At 37.5% G+C, this 14,840-nt stretch overlaps 1 protein-coding gene across 1 annotated transcript in view; it reads left to right on the forward strand.

The window, feature by feature from the left end:
• The window catches only part of OTOGL (otogelin like), a 148,889-nt gene that overhangs the window by 87,492 nt on the left and 46,557 nt on the right, over positions 1-14,840 (forward strand). The window contains exons 32-36 of the mRNA XM_033431337.2: positions 2,350-2,517; positions 4,270-4,548; positions 6,537-6,654; positions 10,879-10,958; positions 11,267-11,308. Of these exons, the coding sequence (XP_033287228.1) occupies positions 2,350-2,517; positions 4,270-4,548; positions 6,537-6,654; positions 10,879-10,958; positions 11,267-11,308 (687 nt within the window). The remainder of the gene's footprint in view (positions 1-2,349; positions 2,518-4,269; positions 4,549-6,536; positions 6,655-10,878; positions 10,959-11,266; positions 11,309-14,840) is intronic.

A 14,840-nucleotide genomic window follows, 5' to 3' on the forward strand; every position in this document is an offset into this window, starting at 1 on the left:
TATTCAAAGCAAATGCAGAGATAAATGATTGTGATTCTGTAGGAGGAAAAAAATTTTTAAAGTAGGAAAATTCAGAGGTTACTACTGAGATAAGTTCAATAATCCTTCACACAATGACTGTTTCTAGTATCTTCATTTTTATGGCATTTGCTAAAAATATAAATGTTCTATTGCTGTAGGGAGTTAAGACTTCAAGATCCTGCTAAAAATTGTTGTGCAAGTTTTAAGTTCAGAGTGATTTTATTAGATCAGATATTCTTAATACTGTGCTTAAATAATAACTACAGGAAATGATTGCTTTTAGTAGACAGTGAAATTATAATTCTCCCTGCAGAAAATTAATGATAAAGTCAGTGACTTTTGTCCCTCAATTGCTAGTGAAAATGCAGGAAAACAATTCAGACACAAGATATCCATCGACTGGGAATCAATTCAGGAGCTTTCGATTTTTATACAAATGGATTTCTCAGATGACAGTTGTCTCTTCAGGTTGCTGTAGGAAGGTACTTGTGCAGTAGGGGAGAGAATATTTTGTTTAGTGGTCTATCTCCTTTCTCCTGTTCTTCTCTTGGACATCTGTGAGGGTGCTTGAAGCCCACAAGCTGTAGTTGTATATGTCGTCTTCATTTTGAATTGAATCTCATGATTTACATGTTTATATACCTATTTGTACATTATTTACATATTCACACAAATCTAAATTGGTGTATATTTTCATCTTGGAAGTTTATGTTGCTCTTGTCTTCCCTAGAAAATGAGCTAGTAGGTGGTGGAGACTAATGATATAGTTTTCTTGGGTGTTGTAGACTTTGGCTCATAGAGAAACTGTGCAGGGTATATATTTGTAACAGTGGTGAGGAGTCCATTGCTGCCAGGCTCATAGCGAAATTCTTCCTGCATCTGCTCAGTTCCATCTTGGTGTGGGGGGCAGAGGTTTTCAAAGCTCCATGTGCACTCAGGGTGTCTGAGTCCCTCCTAAAGCTCCTTCCCCATGGCTTAGAGGTGACCCTAGCTGCTCAGTGGTGAAGTGTCTCAGCTGATGACTCAGTGGATGGGACAGCACTTGAAGATTCATCCTATAATCCCTACCTTCTCCTGTTCCTCATGATGGAAATTTTGGTTCTTGCTCTCCTTCCTGTTTGGGAGACTTTGTAACCCTCTAATCCAATTATCTTCTCCCCTTCTCTTAGGCTTCGTTTTCATCCTGAAAGGGGAAAAACCCAGGTTGTGGGTTTCTTTGAATTTTTTTCCATCCATCTTAAGAGTAGTCTGGGAAAGGAAAACTGTCCTTGAGATAAAAATTGGAGAAAAGAGGAAAAGTGAAATTTACTGAGAGCAACCAGATTGTTCTTTTCTGAAACCACCTATTGCACCTATATTAGCATTTTACATAACTACAACGTAAATATCTACATATATCTGTAAAAGTACACAGCTGATAATTATGTAATTTAGATAATTCAGAAGAAACCTCAAAGTTTTATAGTACCTCACTTATTTTAAAACATTAAACGTCATAGAGATTGGGTTGAAGGTAAACTGACATTATCATAAAACTTAACGCATCAGTTTATTTTTAATATTAGTGAATTTTAAAATTAATTTATATAGTTTTCTTTATAAGATGAAGTTTGTAGGAATACTACTTTGACTGAGTTTCAGGTTTGGTTCTACACTAAGTAGTTTTTTTTAACTATAGTATATATTTTTCACTTTATATGAAACCATTGAAGTGTATGGAAAGGACAGCATAAGTAACATGACATTTGGCTTCTCTGTTCAGCATCATCTTATTTTCTTCTTTATAGACATACCTCACTGATGAAATTCAGTAATCCCCCAAATAGTAAAATATTGTATATCATGTCTGTGAATTCTGTGTTAATGTAATGCAACCTATTAAGGAGAGATGATTTTTAGAAGACTATCAAAATACCTTACCATTGATAGGACTAAGCTTAAGTTTATTGAGAGTAGATTAGAGTCTTGGAATATTAGAGTGAAAGGTTACCTAGACAAACATCTTCAAATAGGTGAGAAAATTTGAGGTCTAGAAAGCTTAAGTCAACCTTTTATCCATCACCACTAGGTATACATGTACATATACATATACACATACGCAGTCATGTATATATATATTCTAAACTGCATATTCTAAATATGTATATATTCCAAATCAATATAATATATTCTTTTTGAAAAGAGTTGTTATTTTGTTACTGATGAATGTTTAAATGCTCAATAATTTTCGGAGTATTTTTTGGTATTAGAATTTATTCCATTGAAATGGCAGCTTGAAATGTAAGAATCCTATGCCAACTTATAATTCTCTCATTTGCATTTAACTAGGGCTTGGAGAAGGACCATATATGCTGGCAAGTTATGGGCAGACTGGCCTTATTCTGGGGATCAATATGACCAGTAGAAACATTTTCTCTCTGCCAAGAAGTAGTATTCATGGCAATTTATTTTTTACTTTTATGATCACTCCAGGCCTTTTCAAAGATAAGGCATCGTGTAAGTATAATTTCCAACTGAAAGTAAGAATTTAATTTTCCATTGACCTTTTTTCATTTATTCATGCAGTAAATATTAATTGGGGAATCTAATATGTTTATGACATTTTTCTAGGTGCTCTAAAGGATTTGAAATAACATAAGACACTGGTGTATGAACTAGCTCTCTCTTTTGTATATAAAATCATTTCTTTGTTTATCTGTTGGCATATATAGATGCAATTAGAATTGCAATTGTTTGGTTGAGTTTTTGGTCCCAAATAAAGCACAGCTTCAGTTTTCATAGCATTAATCACAGAACTTAATTTGAAATTTTTGAAAAATAGTCTTCTGATAATTAACATGTGAAAGATTTTAATGCCAGATTAAAGTTAAAGAAAAAAAGTTGTGATTTAATATCAAGCAAGTTAAGTTAAGACCATAAATCAAAGTCTAGATAGTCATTGAGACGGTCTGTTTTTCTTACGTGGCCTTGTCTGTCGTGGTACCTGGCCCCACACTTACTGGTTTGCCCCTGTACATCTATACTGGTCGTATCCACTTGGCACTTGTTCTGCCTGGTGGTTAGTGTCCCCTTCTGATCCATGATGTTCAGGCTACATTGTTACTATTCTTACCCTGCTTAGAACCATGCATGTTGTGTTCTATAAACTTAGGAAATATTTATTGAATGAATGAATCCGACTTAAGTTTCACTTAATTCAGAGAAATCTCCTGATTTTCCAGTTAAAATAAATTGCTCCATTCTTGTAAAAAGAGCTCCTTTAATTCTTTTTAATCTGTGAAAACACCTATCACAGTCTAAAGTTCTAATTTATATATTAGTTATATATTTTTTCTCTTATAAAAATATCTTTTATTTTTCTTTGCATCTTCCAGTGCTCAGCAGAGGGGTTTGTAAGTTTTAGGACACAATAAATGCCTTTGGAATCGTTTATTGGATTTGAGAGAGCTCTTCATTGTATGATGTACAAAAATTAATTTTTTTAATAGAAAAATCCTAGTACATTTAAATTAAGGAATTAAGACCTAAAGAAATTAAGGTTTAAGAAATTAAATCTAAAATCTCAATGAAGAAACTTATGCCATGGGTTTTATAAATATAAGGGAAACTTTTAAAGTGCATAACAAAAAAGCATGGCACTTCTCAAATGCTTTGTAGTTGTTCGTTAGCTTTCTCATCATCTCTGGGGAAATAGACAATAATGTTGAGCAAATAGTCTTTTCTTAATGCAGTAAAATCACTTGCAAGAACATTTGCTTATTAAGAATCCAGTGATATTGAAATGCAGCACCATGTTTAAATTGATCTGTTTCTCTATTCTCGTTTTCTTTTCTATCATCCAATTTAGCCATTTGTAGATTTTGTACATTTGAAAATGTTAAAGCTTGCAAGTACAAATGTGTGTCCAATTAACTGTTCAACTATTTGTATGGAATTGTACATTCTGGGGTCCTAAGTTGATACTTCTTTTTTTCGCCCAAAGACATGATCAATTATTTAAAAATTGGAACTTATCAAAGACTGATTATTTTTGGAGCTGTCACTTTATGCATTGCATTAAAATACTATTTTTTCCTTTAGAGATCTTATAAATCATTTCTGAAATCTTTGAGATTGGCATTAACTATGTATGACAATTGTGCAGTTCTGTTTTTGTCAGCTTTATAAATGAATTTTATGATGCCAGTGCTGATGATCTGCCTTCTCCAGAGAACCCAGGGAGTTGTCAAACACTGCTCTGTTTTACAGCATTGGCACTTGTTTCCTTGGAATCTGCTGAAAGGCCAAACTACTTTCTCTATGTCCATGATGATGACACTCTTATTCTGAAACTGTGGGAGGTGAATTCAGCCTTTCGTCGGAGAGCCACATTTTTTCACCATCAGGACCTCTGGATTCCTGGTTACAGTGCTTTTGAGTTATGCAGCAAGAAAGGCTTTTTCATCATATTGACAGATTCTAGTGCCAAAGCATCAAAATATGATGATTCTGAAGAATTTAAACATTTAAGTAGCTTCAGCATAGAAGGTATGTTTCCTGAGATCTTCAAATACAGATTAAGTAGGTAACTTAAATAATGACAGAATATTTATTAGGTTTTAATTTAAAAATCATTTTTAATTAGTTGCATGACCTTTTATGACCTTAGTAAGTTTCTTAACCTCTCTGCCTCTCAGTTTATGCATCTGTAAAATGGGAGAAATAATAATACCTACTTCATAGGGTTATAGTATCCCATAAGTTAATGTGGTAAATTGTTTAGAATAGCCTTAAATGATGTTATTTTTATGATTGCCTCAATGATTACTTTCAGTGCTGTCTGGGCTTTGGAAACAGAACTTACCCATGTCTCCTTGTTGTCTAGTTTTGTATCTACCTTTTCCTTCATTAGAAGGCAACTTCTCATATAGTTTGATTCTTAATGATAAAGACAATGTGTTTATCTCTGTTCTTTGAATACTATGGAGTCTGGTTCCACTGACCTCTAGAAGATTTTTCTGGTTCAGCAGAATCCTGGTCTTATTTCTAGAGATCCTTGCTGTTCTATAGCTATTGAATTTTCTAAATTTCAGAGAGGAATCCTCACTGCCTTATCCAGTGTTTAAAAGTCATGCTTTATTTTCAAAACCTAAGAGCTCGATATCTGCCTTGAGTCTCCCAAACAAATTTTTTTCATTCTAACAGACTCAGATTCTAAGTCAGTCTAAGAGAGCTAATCATTTGCCTTTTTTTGTTGTGGATACATTTCTATAAATCTCTTTGGATTTTAGAAAATTCAAACTAAGCTTCAAATTTTTGCCTATTGAATGGGGCTCCTGGACTCATGAGAAAAAGAGTCACTGACATGGCTATACAACATTCTATAGAGTGAGTGTGATATTTTTACTTGAATTTACTTAAAAGTTGAATTTTGCATGCCTTTATTTCCTCTCCAATACACAAATCTGCTGCATTAGAACCAGACCCAGTGGCCTTACCTGAGCTTTGGACAACTGCAGCCAATGGCATCATCAAAATCTCAGAAACTCATCTTTGTGGGCTTCCCAAACCTAGGATACACTAGGGGTTTATTCTAGTCTTGGAACCAACCCTCTCTCATGCCCCATGATCCTAGTAACCCAGGTCTAATGAGTGTTTTAATATTTAGATGCATAGATGCCTTCCAGAAAGCCTTATTTTCATTCTCATACCTTGGAATTGAATTCCATATCTGAAGTCCAAGAAACATAACCTGCTTCCTGAACTTTCTCCCTTATGGAGCTCTCTCCTTCAGAGGTAGTTCTGGACTGCTGCAGAAGGACTGGTCTATGATGTGGGAAGGGGAAAATATTAGCAGAGTGTGCAGGAGAAAGATCTTCAGTCAAGGAAGGTTTTTCTAACTACAAGCATGTATTATTAAAACCTATTCATTCATTTTTGTCATTAGATAATACTTACCGTGTACAAGGCAATGAGCTAAATTCTATGAGAAGAACAAAGATGGAGTGTTTTCCTTACGTCTGATGTCAGGCAATAAATATGTCTTTGGTCTTGTCATTTTTCCAGTTGTTTGAATTTGGCAAGTCACTTGGCTCCTCTTAGCCTCAATTCCTTCATTTATAAAATGGAGGTGATACCCACTCAACAGGATTGTTGCAAGGATAAAATAAAATTATGGACAAAAATTTATTTTGCAAAAAATAAAATTCCAAACAAGTGTATGCTATTATCATGATACATAGATCAATGAACACCCACTAAACATAAAGAAAGGAAGAAGATTTAGAATTTTCCTTGGCCTCCTGCACCTCTTGCTTTTTTAAATGTTTGGAAGATAAACTAACATTTTGATATTCAACCTGAGTATGAAATGCTTTGATCAGCAAGCAATTACAATGCTTTTTATTCCCCATAGCCCTGTCTTTTCCACAGCATTATAATCAAAGAAAGGTCAAACCCTAAAGGTTTACTATCATAAATCATTATTTTTCAAGCTGTCCATTTTTGTACACAATCTAAATTTCATTTTTCCCCAGAAATCCAGGCAGCAGTGCCTTACAGGAGGATGTGTGAATGGAGATATGAACCTTGTGCCACTCCCTGTTTTAAAACGTGTAGTGACCCTGCAGCTCTAGCATGTAAATTTCTTCCACCGTAAGTCATGTTTAACCATTCATGAACAGATTCTAGCATTAGTAGATTCTGCTGTCAGTGATTTTTTTTTCTTAGATTAAAAAAATTCTTAACAATAATTTGTTCTAGATACTCATTCACGAATTTATTTTGTTTTATTCAAGCAGTAGTTATTGAGGGTCTGCTGTATGCCAGCAGTTCTTCTAGCTGTTAGGGATACAGTATTGAACAAAGTATTTACCTGTCCGCAGCTTAAACATTTTGTTGCATTGAGGCAGAGAATAAAAAATAAAAATGTAAATATATAATGCAATATATTGTAGGATGGACTTATGTATTCTGGAGAAAAATAAAGGAAGGTAAGGGAGCATAAGGCAGGTGTGTGTGTGTTTGCTCATTAATGTAGGGTGGTCAGGGAAGAATAGGCTGACAAGGTGACATCTAGTAAGAGATGTGAAGGAAGTGAGGGAACTAGCCATGTGGATATCTGGGGAAAGAGCCTCTCAATCTGAGAAACATGTAAAGGTCCTGAGATGGGAATGTGTTTGGTGTGCTTGAGGATGAGCAAGGAGGCCAGTTAATTGGAGCAAAGTGAACAAAATTGAGAGGTAGGAGAAGAGAGCAGAGGATCGTAGTGGTGGGTGAATCATACAGGGCCTTGTAGCCTGTTGTGAGGACTCTTTTTTTTTTTTTTTTTGCGGTACGCGGGCCTCTCACTGTTGTGGCCTCTCCCGTCACGGAGCACAGGCTCCGGACGCGCAGGCTCAGCAGCCATGGCTCACGGGCCCAGCCGCTCAGCGGCATGTAGGATCTTCCCAGACCAGGGCATGAACTCGTGTCCCCTGAATCGGCAGACAGACTCTCACCACTGCACCACCAGGGAAGCCCTGAGGACTCTTTTTCTCTGAGTAACGTCCTGGTGTATTTTGGGCAGAGGAGTGACAGGATCTTTTAAAATGTTTACACTGGCTATTACACTGACTTTTGGTGAGGGGAAGAACAAGGGCAGAACAGGGCAGTAATACAGACATGAAGGGGATTTGACTAGGTTGGTAGCCCTGGAGGTTATGTGGGAAGTGAACAGATTCTGGATATATTTTGAACTTAGGGCCATAAGGGATGCTGATAGAGTCAAGGTCAGTTATGAGAGAAAGAGGAGTTAAGGACTCCAGTTCAGCTCTCAGCATTTTGTATGTTTCAGAATCATATGTAATCGCCATTTTTGTGGTCAAAACTGGTCAAATATCAACTCGAATGATTTCAATTTAACGGAAGGGCTGAGTTGCCATTTACTAAGATAAGGAAGATGTTAGGAGGAGCAGTTTGGAGGAAAAGCCAGGAATTTGGTTCTGAGGATTTTAAATTTCAAACTGAAAATTGTTTGTTGGATTTGGTGATCTGGAGAATAGGAAGAGGCAAAATGGAGATAAGCAATGTAACAGCTTTTTTTTTTTTTTTTTTAAGGAATTTTGTTGTAAAGGAGAACAGAGAAATGCAACAGTAGTAGGAGGGAATATTTTTAAAAGAATCATTTTCTATTAGTCATTTATGAGCTTCTGCTCTACAACAAACACTGGCACTAGAAAAGGTTCTGACATATGAGTAAATGAGATGTAGCCCTTATTTCAAGGAGCTCACAGTCTTTAGGAAGAAGACAGGAACAATAGCAAATAATTGACAATACAGGGGAAAGAGGGCTAGAGGAATAACCACCACAACAACTAGCACATTGAAGTATTTACAGCATGACACATGCTGTGCTAAGTGCTGTACAATTGGTAATCTCATTATTCCCATTTTCAGAAGAGAAAACAAACCGAGGCACAGAGAAGTTAAGCAACTTGCCTCAGGCCACACAGTTTGCAGGCAGCAGAGCCAGAATTTGAACAACTACATCCTGTTGGGTAACAGGTGCTATGGGAACAGAGAGAAGGAAATGATATTTCTGTTTATTTTCTTAAAAATAAAAACAACCAGTTCTTTCTGAAAAGAAGTCTTCACCATTCACTTGGACCTCCCACATTCACAAACCTATTTCCTGTCTCTTCTGGGAGCCATCGGGAAGAGGGGAAATAACAGGGGCCCCATAGGAAGGAGAGCACGTGGGGGAGGAAGGAAGAAAAAGAGAGGGGCAAGGCCAGCCCTGGCACTGGGGAGGAAATGGAGCTATATTTTGAAGTGGCATTTGGCTAGTTTATTTCTTGTGGCATACCCAGTCTCCAGGGTGGTTGAACCCAGATCCTCAGTGCTTCCATTGTTTGGTCTGTAGCTCCCCTGAAGTTTCTTTTTTGGTATAGTTAGAACGCAGAGAAGAGACTCGGCATGAAACTTCCCCCCTGCCAAACTGTTTCTCATCTCTGTCTTCACCACTACTTCTTTCTACTTCATCCGGTTCCCTGGGCTGAGGCACCTCATCATGGCTCCCCCTGGTACTTGCCGTCCTGAGGGGAGACTCAGGTACTGAGTTGGCGTGTCAACATAGCCCTGCACGCCTCCTTCAAGTCCCCAGCAGAACCACCCTGCTTGTTCTAGATGATTTCAGTTTCTGGCACATAGCAAGTGTTGAAAATAAAAATATCTAGTGGAAATGAGAACTTTTATGAGAAAAGATGCCAACTAGCATACCACAGAGCCCATATGTAAGCAGAGCTATCCCTATTACATAATATACCTATTATAAGAACTGTTCTACATCTGAGGCATATTTTTCAGTCAGAAGTTGACTAGATTACCAGTTGTATGACAAAATAAAGAGGACCCTGCTGTGTGCAACCATGATGACATTTTAAAGGAACAAGTTACTGGGTTTTGGAAGATGATTTTAAAACGATACCTGTGGTTTTGACTTGCATAAAGCAACTGCAGAATAATTGAGTTGCATAAAAAATGATGTTTATTTAATGTGAGGATAATCAACCGGCCCTAGTATTTTCAGTAATCTAGTAACTTTTTTCTTTTTTGCTTGACAGAGTTTAGAGTAGGATAGGGATATCATATACTGGTTAAAATTTTATTATTTAAGTTCACTTTAGAAATAAATAATTAGTCTTATAAGCTGAGCTGTTAATGTTTTTTAAAAAAATTTGTGAAGGAAGTATCCAAGAGATGGCCAAAGGGTCTCTGTTAAAAAGAGAAATTAGCTTTTCTTGGTTTTGGATTTCCTTCCATGAAAGAGTGCCCTCTGGTGGCAACACGTGCCCCTAGTGTCAAGTGAATTGGAAAGGGGCTGTATTTTTGGTCCAAATCTTTTACTTTATAGATAAGGCAAATGGAAATGTTTTAAAATATTAAAAATAGTATCATAGCCTGCTGGTGTATTTGAGAGGCAGATAAGCAAGACTTTTTTAAACTATATGTACAGTAATTCTCTCTAGTAGGTATGAATCTAATAATTGGTTGTACATGAAGGATATATTTCTTTTGCATCAGAATAAATTGGACTCTGAGCCCCAACTGGACGAGAAGGAAGACTTTACCTCAGTCATTATCTTGGCTTCATTCCCTCAGAGGATAAGCATTCAGGATGGTCCTGCCTGTTTTTGGTCCCCGATTCCCAAGCCCATGCTTCTTGAAATGTGGGCCTCCTGATTTCATGTGCCACACACAAGACCAGACGTTTTGGGGCTTGAAATCCAGTCTCCTTAGGCTCATATACAACCACCTCCTCCCAGAGCACGGCCACTATTTTGGGCACAGGCCCTGAGGCTCTTGAGAACTGCAGCCTCTGCCATCCCCCTTCCCTGTTCTCAGAGAAGAGCAACCATGTCCCACCTCCATCTCTGCCACCCAGAGATTTCTAACTACTTTTCAATGACTTCAGGGCTTAATAATAAGCAGGGAGAGCCCCTGAACATTCTGTTTTTGTTCTACCAACATCCTTATGGATATTCAAAGAGTGTGTCTCTCTGCTTATATGTTGGGGAGTATAGGAAAGTAACGATATGATGAACATAGAGTAAAATCACAATTATAGAACATGGCCTTAGTGTGTCCCAAACATAAGTGTATGTTTTGAAAATTCTGTGTTCAGATTCTGCCTCAATCATGGATATTTCTTTATCATCCACTAGCTTGTGATTTTGTACAATGAGGTATGATGGAATAACAGCAAGCAGAGCACTGCTTAGTGCTTGACAAGGAGAATAGAAGAATTTTAGGAAAACTGTATCTTAGTTTCCTATATTAAATGTAATATATTTTTATATTAAAATTTTTTTCTTACTTTAATTTTTTTTTCATCTAAAGGGTTGAAGGATGCTTGCCCTACTGCCCTAAAACTATGATCCTTGATGAAGTCACTCTCAAATGTGTTTACCCAGAAGACTGTAAGTGTGAACCTTACTTCACTTATTCTGAAAAGTAAAATACTTGAATATTTTTTATATGATGGCAAGTGACTATAAACAGAAGTTTTAGACAGACAATAAACCTTCATGAGGTTCTTATTCATTGTCCTTTTCAAAGTTTTTGGATTCTGAATTACTTTCTAAACCGTGTAAGTCTTTGCTCTCACATTCCTTCTGCAAGCTCTCTCCCAAAATATTTTCCTTAAAGCTAAACATCCTTATATGAACTATGTGGGCTACAATTTAAGCAAAACAGATTAAAGAAGAGTATCTTTGCTTCTTTGTAGGCATACCTCTGATTCCCACAGAACCAGCATTAATTTCTCCAGGTAAGCCATCTCTACCCATGTTTACAGGTATCGTTACAACTTTAGACACTAAACTTAGCATCATGTAATTTAAATCTTGGCACTCCTAAACAGCTACTGGTGTTAGTACTATCTCATCCATGAGAGAACCCAGCAGTCACTTTGGTCTCACTAAGTAGCTGTTCACTGGATCAACAAGCCACATTTTCAGAATGGCTTCTACATTTGGTCCACCTCTGTCCCATTTCAGTTAGTATAGATAATAAGAACTTCCCTCACGTTTTTGCCTAGAATTTAGCTTTTGCTAAATCCTGATTAAATTTTCACAGTGACTAAGTTGACGCTGAAGAGACTTTAAGGCAAATGAAGTCATCCTTTAAGCACTTTTATTCTCATTCCTGTGTTCTCTCACAGCTTCTGGAGGAGGCATTCTGGGCTCAAACCCTCACTTAGCTCCCTCACTGTGAAGCTTGCCTCAGGAAAGGATTGAATTAATCCACTCACAGTGAGGCTTGACAAACCTAATGTATTATATCTCCTGGGGTTATAATTTAGATAAATTCAGATATTTATTCTTTAAATATGTTTGACAAACTTTCATTGAGTGTCAACACTGCCAGGTACTGTCCTGACACTGGGGGTGGGGAGGGGGGAGGAAGGGAGAATGGTGAACAAGTCACAGCTCCAACCCTAAAACAGCGAATAGTCCATAGGCTGTTGTGATATTACGGTAGGAGTAAGTCCAAGCGGTAAGCAGGAGGGGTCTTATTCTGGACGTGTGGTCTCAGTTGGCTAACAGAAGGAGGTCAGAGGTGGACAGCTAGAAGGAGGAAGTGTGTGCACGTGCAAAGGCCTGCAGCTGAGAGGGAACCCGTCACACAGAGGGGCTTCAAGCAGGTCATCGCACCTTGAGAGTGTGGTGTGGGGGAATTGTGCCAAGAGATGGTCTGGAAGAGATGTTTAGAGGCCAGATCACAAACGGCCCATGAGGAAAGTTGTTGGGTTTGTGTTTTTTTCTGAAGGCCATGGCGAATCACTGGAGGATTTTAATAAGTCCTGTGACATCTTCTAATAATAGTCTCGCTACAATCATCGCTATTACTACTATTCTTTTTTTTTTAATTATGATATTTATTATTTTATTTTTATTTTTTTCACACACACACACTGTATTTTATTTTTACAAGAGATAAATAAACTGACACCAAGCATTGTAAATGCATGACCACAACAAAAGCAACAATGATTGCAATTACCAAACACGAAACACACTCATACTATGTCATAATATTGACATTCAGTCCAGTAATCCTCCACTGTAACAGCTCCTTTACTTTGCAGTGAAAATTGATTTGTATAGTTTTTGTCTCTGAGTCCTTGTGGGATTTTTTTTTTTTATTCAAACAGAAAGTCACAAAGATTATAATCATCCTCACCAGTTCACTCAGTCCCATGTAATTAATTTTTTTTTCATCTTGATCTTTTGTTAGCACTTTTATGAATTCATCAGTTTTCCATTAGAGTTCTGAAAATGCTTATTCATTCAGTTCAGCAGTATAGTCAGTTACCAGAAACCTGTACTTGTCAGAGTCTTTTCCATGAATTCCTTGAAGATGAAACCCTTTTATAGGAACATTTTTGCAAAAGCATCAGAGTACACCCAGAACTGTCTGTAAATGACAAAAGACTTAAAAATTACCACGGTTAAAGATTTGATGAAAGTTCATAATAATGCAATTGACAAGGAAATTTAGTTATTTCTGAGATATACATTTTAAAGTAATAACTAGAATTATGACATAACATTATACCAGAACATATAAAGTTTTTAGAAATTTCATGTAATGTCTGAATCATTTATATTAACATAGTTCCATACAAATAACCCAACGAAAGTTTAGTATTAGTTGTTTTTCTTTTTGTTTGTTTGTTTTTTTATACAGCAGGTTCTTATTAGTCATCAATCTTTTTTTTTTGTGGCACACGGGCCTCTCACTGTTGTGGCCTCTCCCGTTGTGGAGCACAGGCTCCGGACGCGCAGGCTCAGCAGCCATGGCTCACGGGCCCAGCCGCTCCGTGGCATGTGGGATCTTCCCGGACCGGGGCATGAACCCGTGTCCCCTGCATCGGCGGGCGGACTCTCAACCACTGCGCCACCAGGGAAGCCCTGCATGTGTCTTTTTGAATTATGGTTTTCGCTGGGTATATGCCCGGTAGTGGGATTGCTGGGTCGTATGGTAATTCTATTTTTAGTTTTTTCAGGAACCTCCGTACTGTTCTCCATAGTGGCTGTATCAGTTTACATTCCCACCAACAGTGCAAGAGGGTTCCCTTTTCTCCACACCATCTCCAGCATTTGTTGTTTGTAGATTTTCTGATGATGCCCATTCTAACTGGTGTGAGGTGATACCTCATTGTAGTTTTGATTTGAATTTCTCTAATAATTAGTGATGTTGAGCAGCTTTTCATGTGCTTCTTGGCCATCTGTATGTCTTCTTTGGAGAAATGTCTATTTAGATCTTCTGCCCATTTTTTGATTGGGTTGTTTGTTTCTTTAATATTGAGCTGCATGAGCTGTTTATATATTTTGGAGATTACTTCTTTGTCCATTGATTCATTGCAAATATTTTCTCCCATTCTGAGGGTTGTCTTTTCATCTTGTTTATGGTTTCCTTTGCTGTGCCAAAGCTTTAAAGTTTCATTAGGTCCCATTTGTTTATTTTTATTTCCATTACTCTAGGAGGTGGGTCAAAAAAGATCTTGCTGTGATTTATTTCAGTGTTCTTCCTTTGTTTTCCTCTAAGTGTTTTATTGTGTCTGGTCTTACACTTAGGTCTCAAATCCATTTTGAGTTTATTTCTGTGTATGGTGTTAGGGAGTGTTCTAATTTCATTCCTTTTTTAAAAAAAAATTATTTATTTATTTTATTTATTTTTGGCTGCGTTGGGTCTTCGTTGGTGTGTGCGGGCCTTCTCTAGTTGTGGAGAGTGTAGGCTACTCTTAGTTGCAGTGTGCATGCTTATTGTGGTGGCTTCTCTTGTTGTGGATCACGGGCTCCAGGCTCACGGGCTTCAGTAGTTGTGGCACATGGGCTCAGCAGTCGTGGCACACGGGCCCAGCTGCTCCATGGCATGTGGGATCTTCCTGGACCAGGGCTCAAACCTGTGTCTCCTGCACCAGCAGGCAGATTCTTAACCACTGCGCCACCAGGGAAGCCACTCTAATGTCATTCTTTTACATGTAGTTGTCCAGTGTTCCCAACACCACTTATTGAAGAGACTGTCTTTTCTCCATTGTATATCCTTGCCTCCTTTGTCATAGATTAGTTGACCATAGGTGCGTAGGTTTATCTCTGGGATTTCTATCTTGTTCCATTGATCTATGTTTCTGTTTTTGTGACAGTACCATATTGTCTTGATTACTGTAGCTTTGTAGTAGAGTTTGAAGTCAGGGAGTCTGATTCCTCCAGCTCTGTTTTTTTCCCTCAAGATTGCTTTGGCTATTTGGGGTCTTTTGTGTCTCCATACAAATTTTAAGCTGATTTGTTCTAGTT

The sequence above is a fragment of the Orcinus orca genome, chromosome 11 (genome assembly GCF_937001465.1).
Source record: "Orcinus orca chromosome 11, mOrcOrc1.1, whole genome shotgun sequence".
Lineage (NCBI taxonomy): Eukaryota > Metazoa > Chordata > Mammalia > Artiodactyla > Delphinidae > Orcinus > Orcinus orca.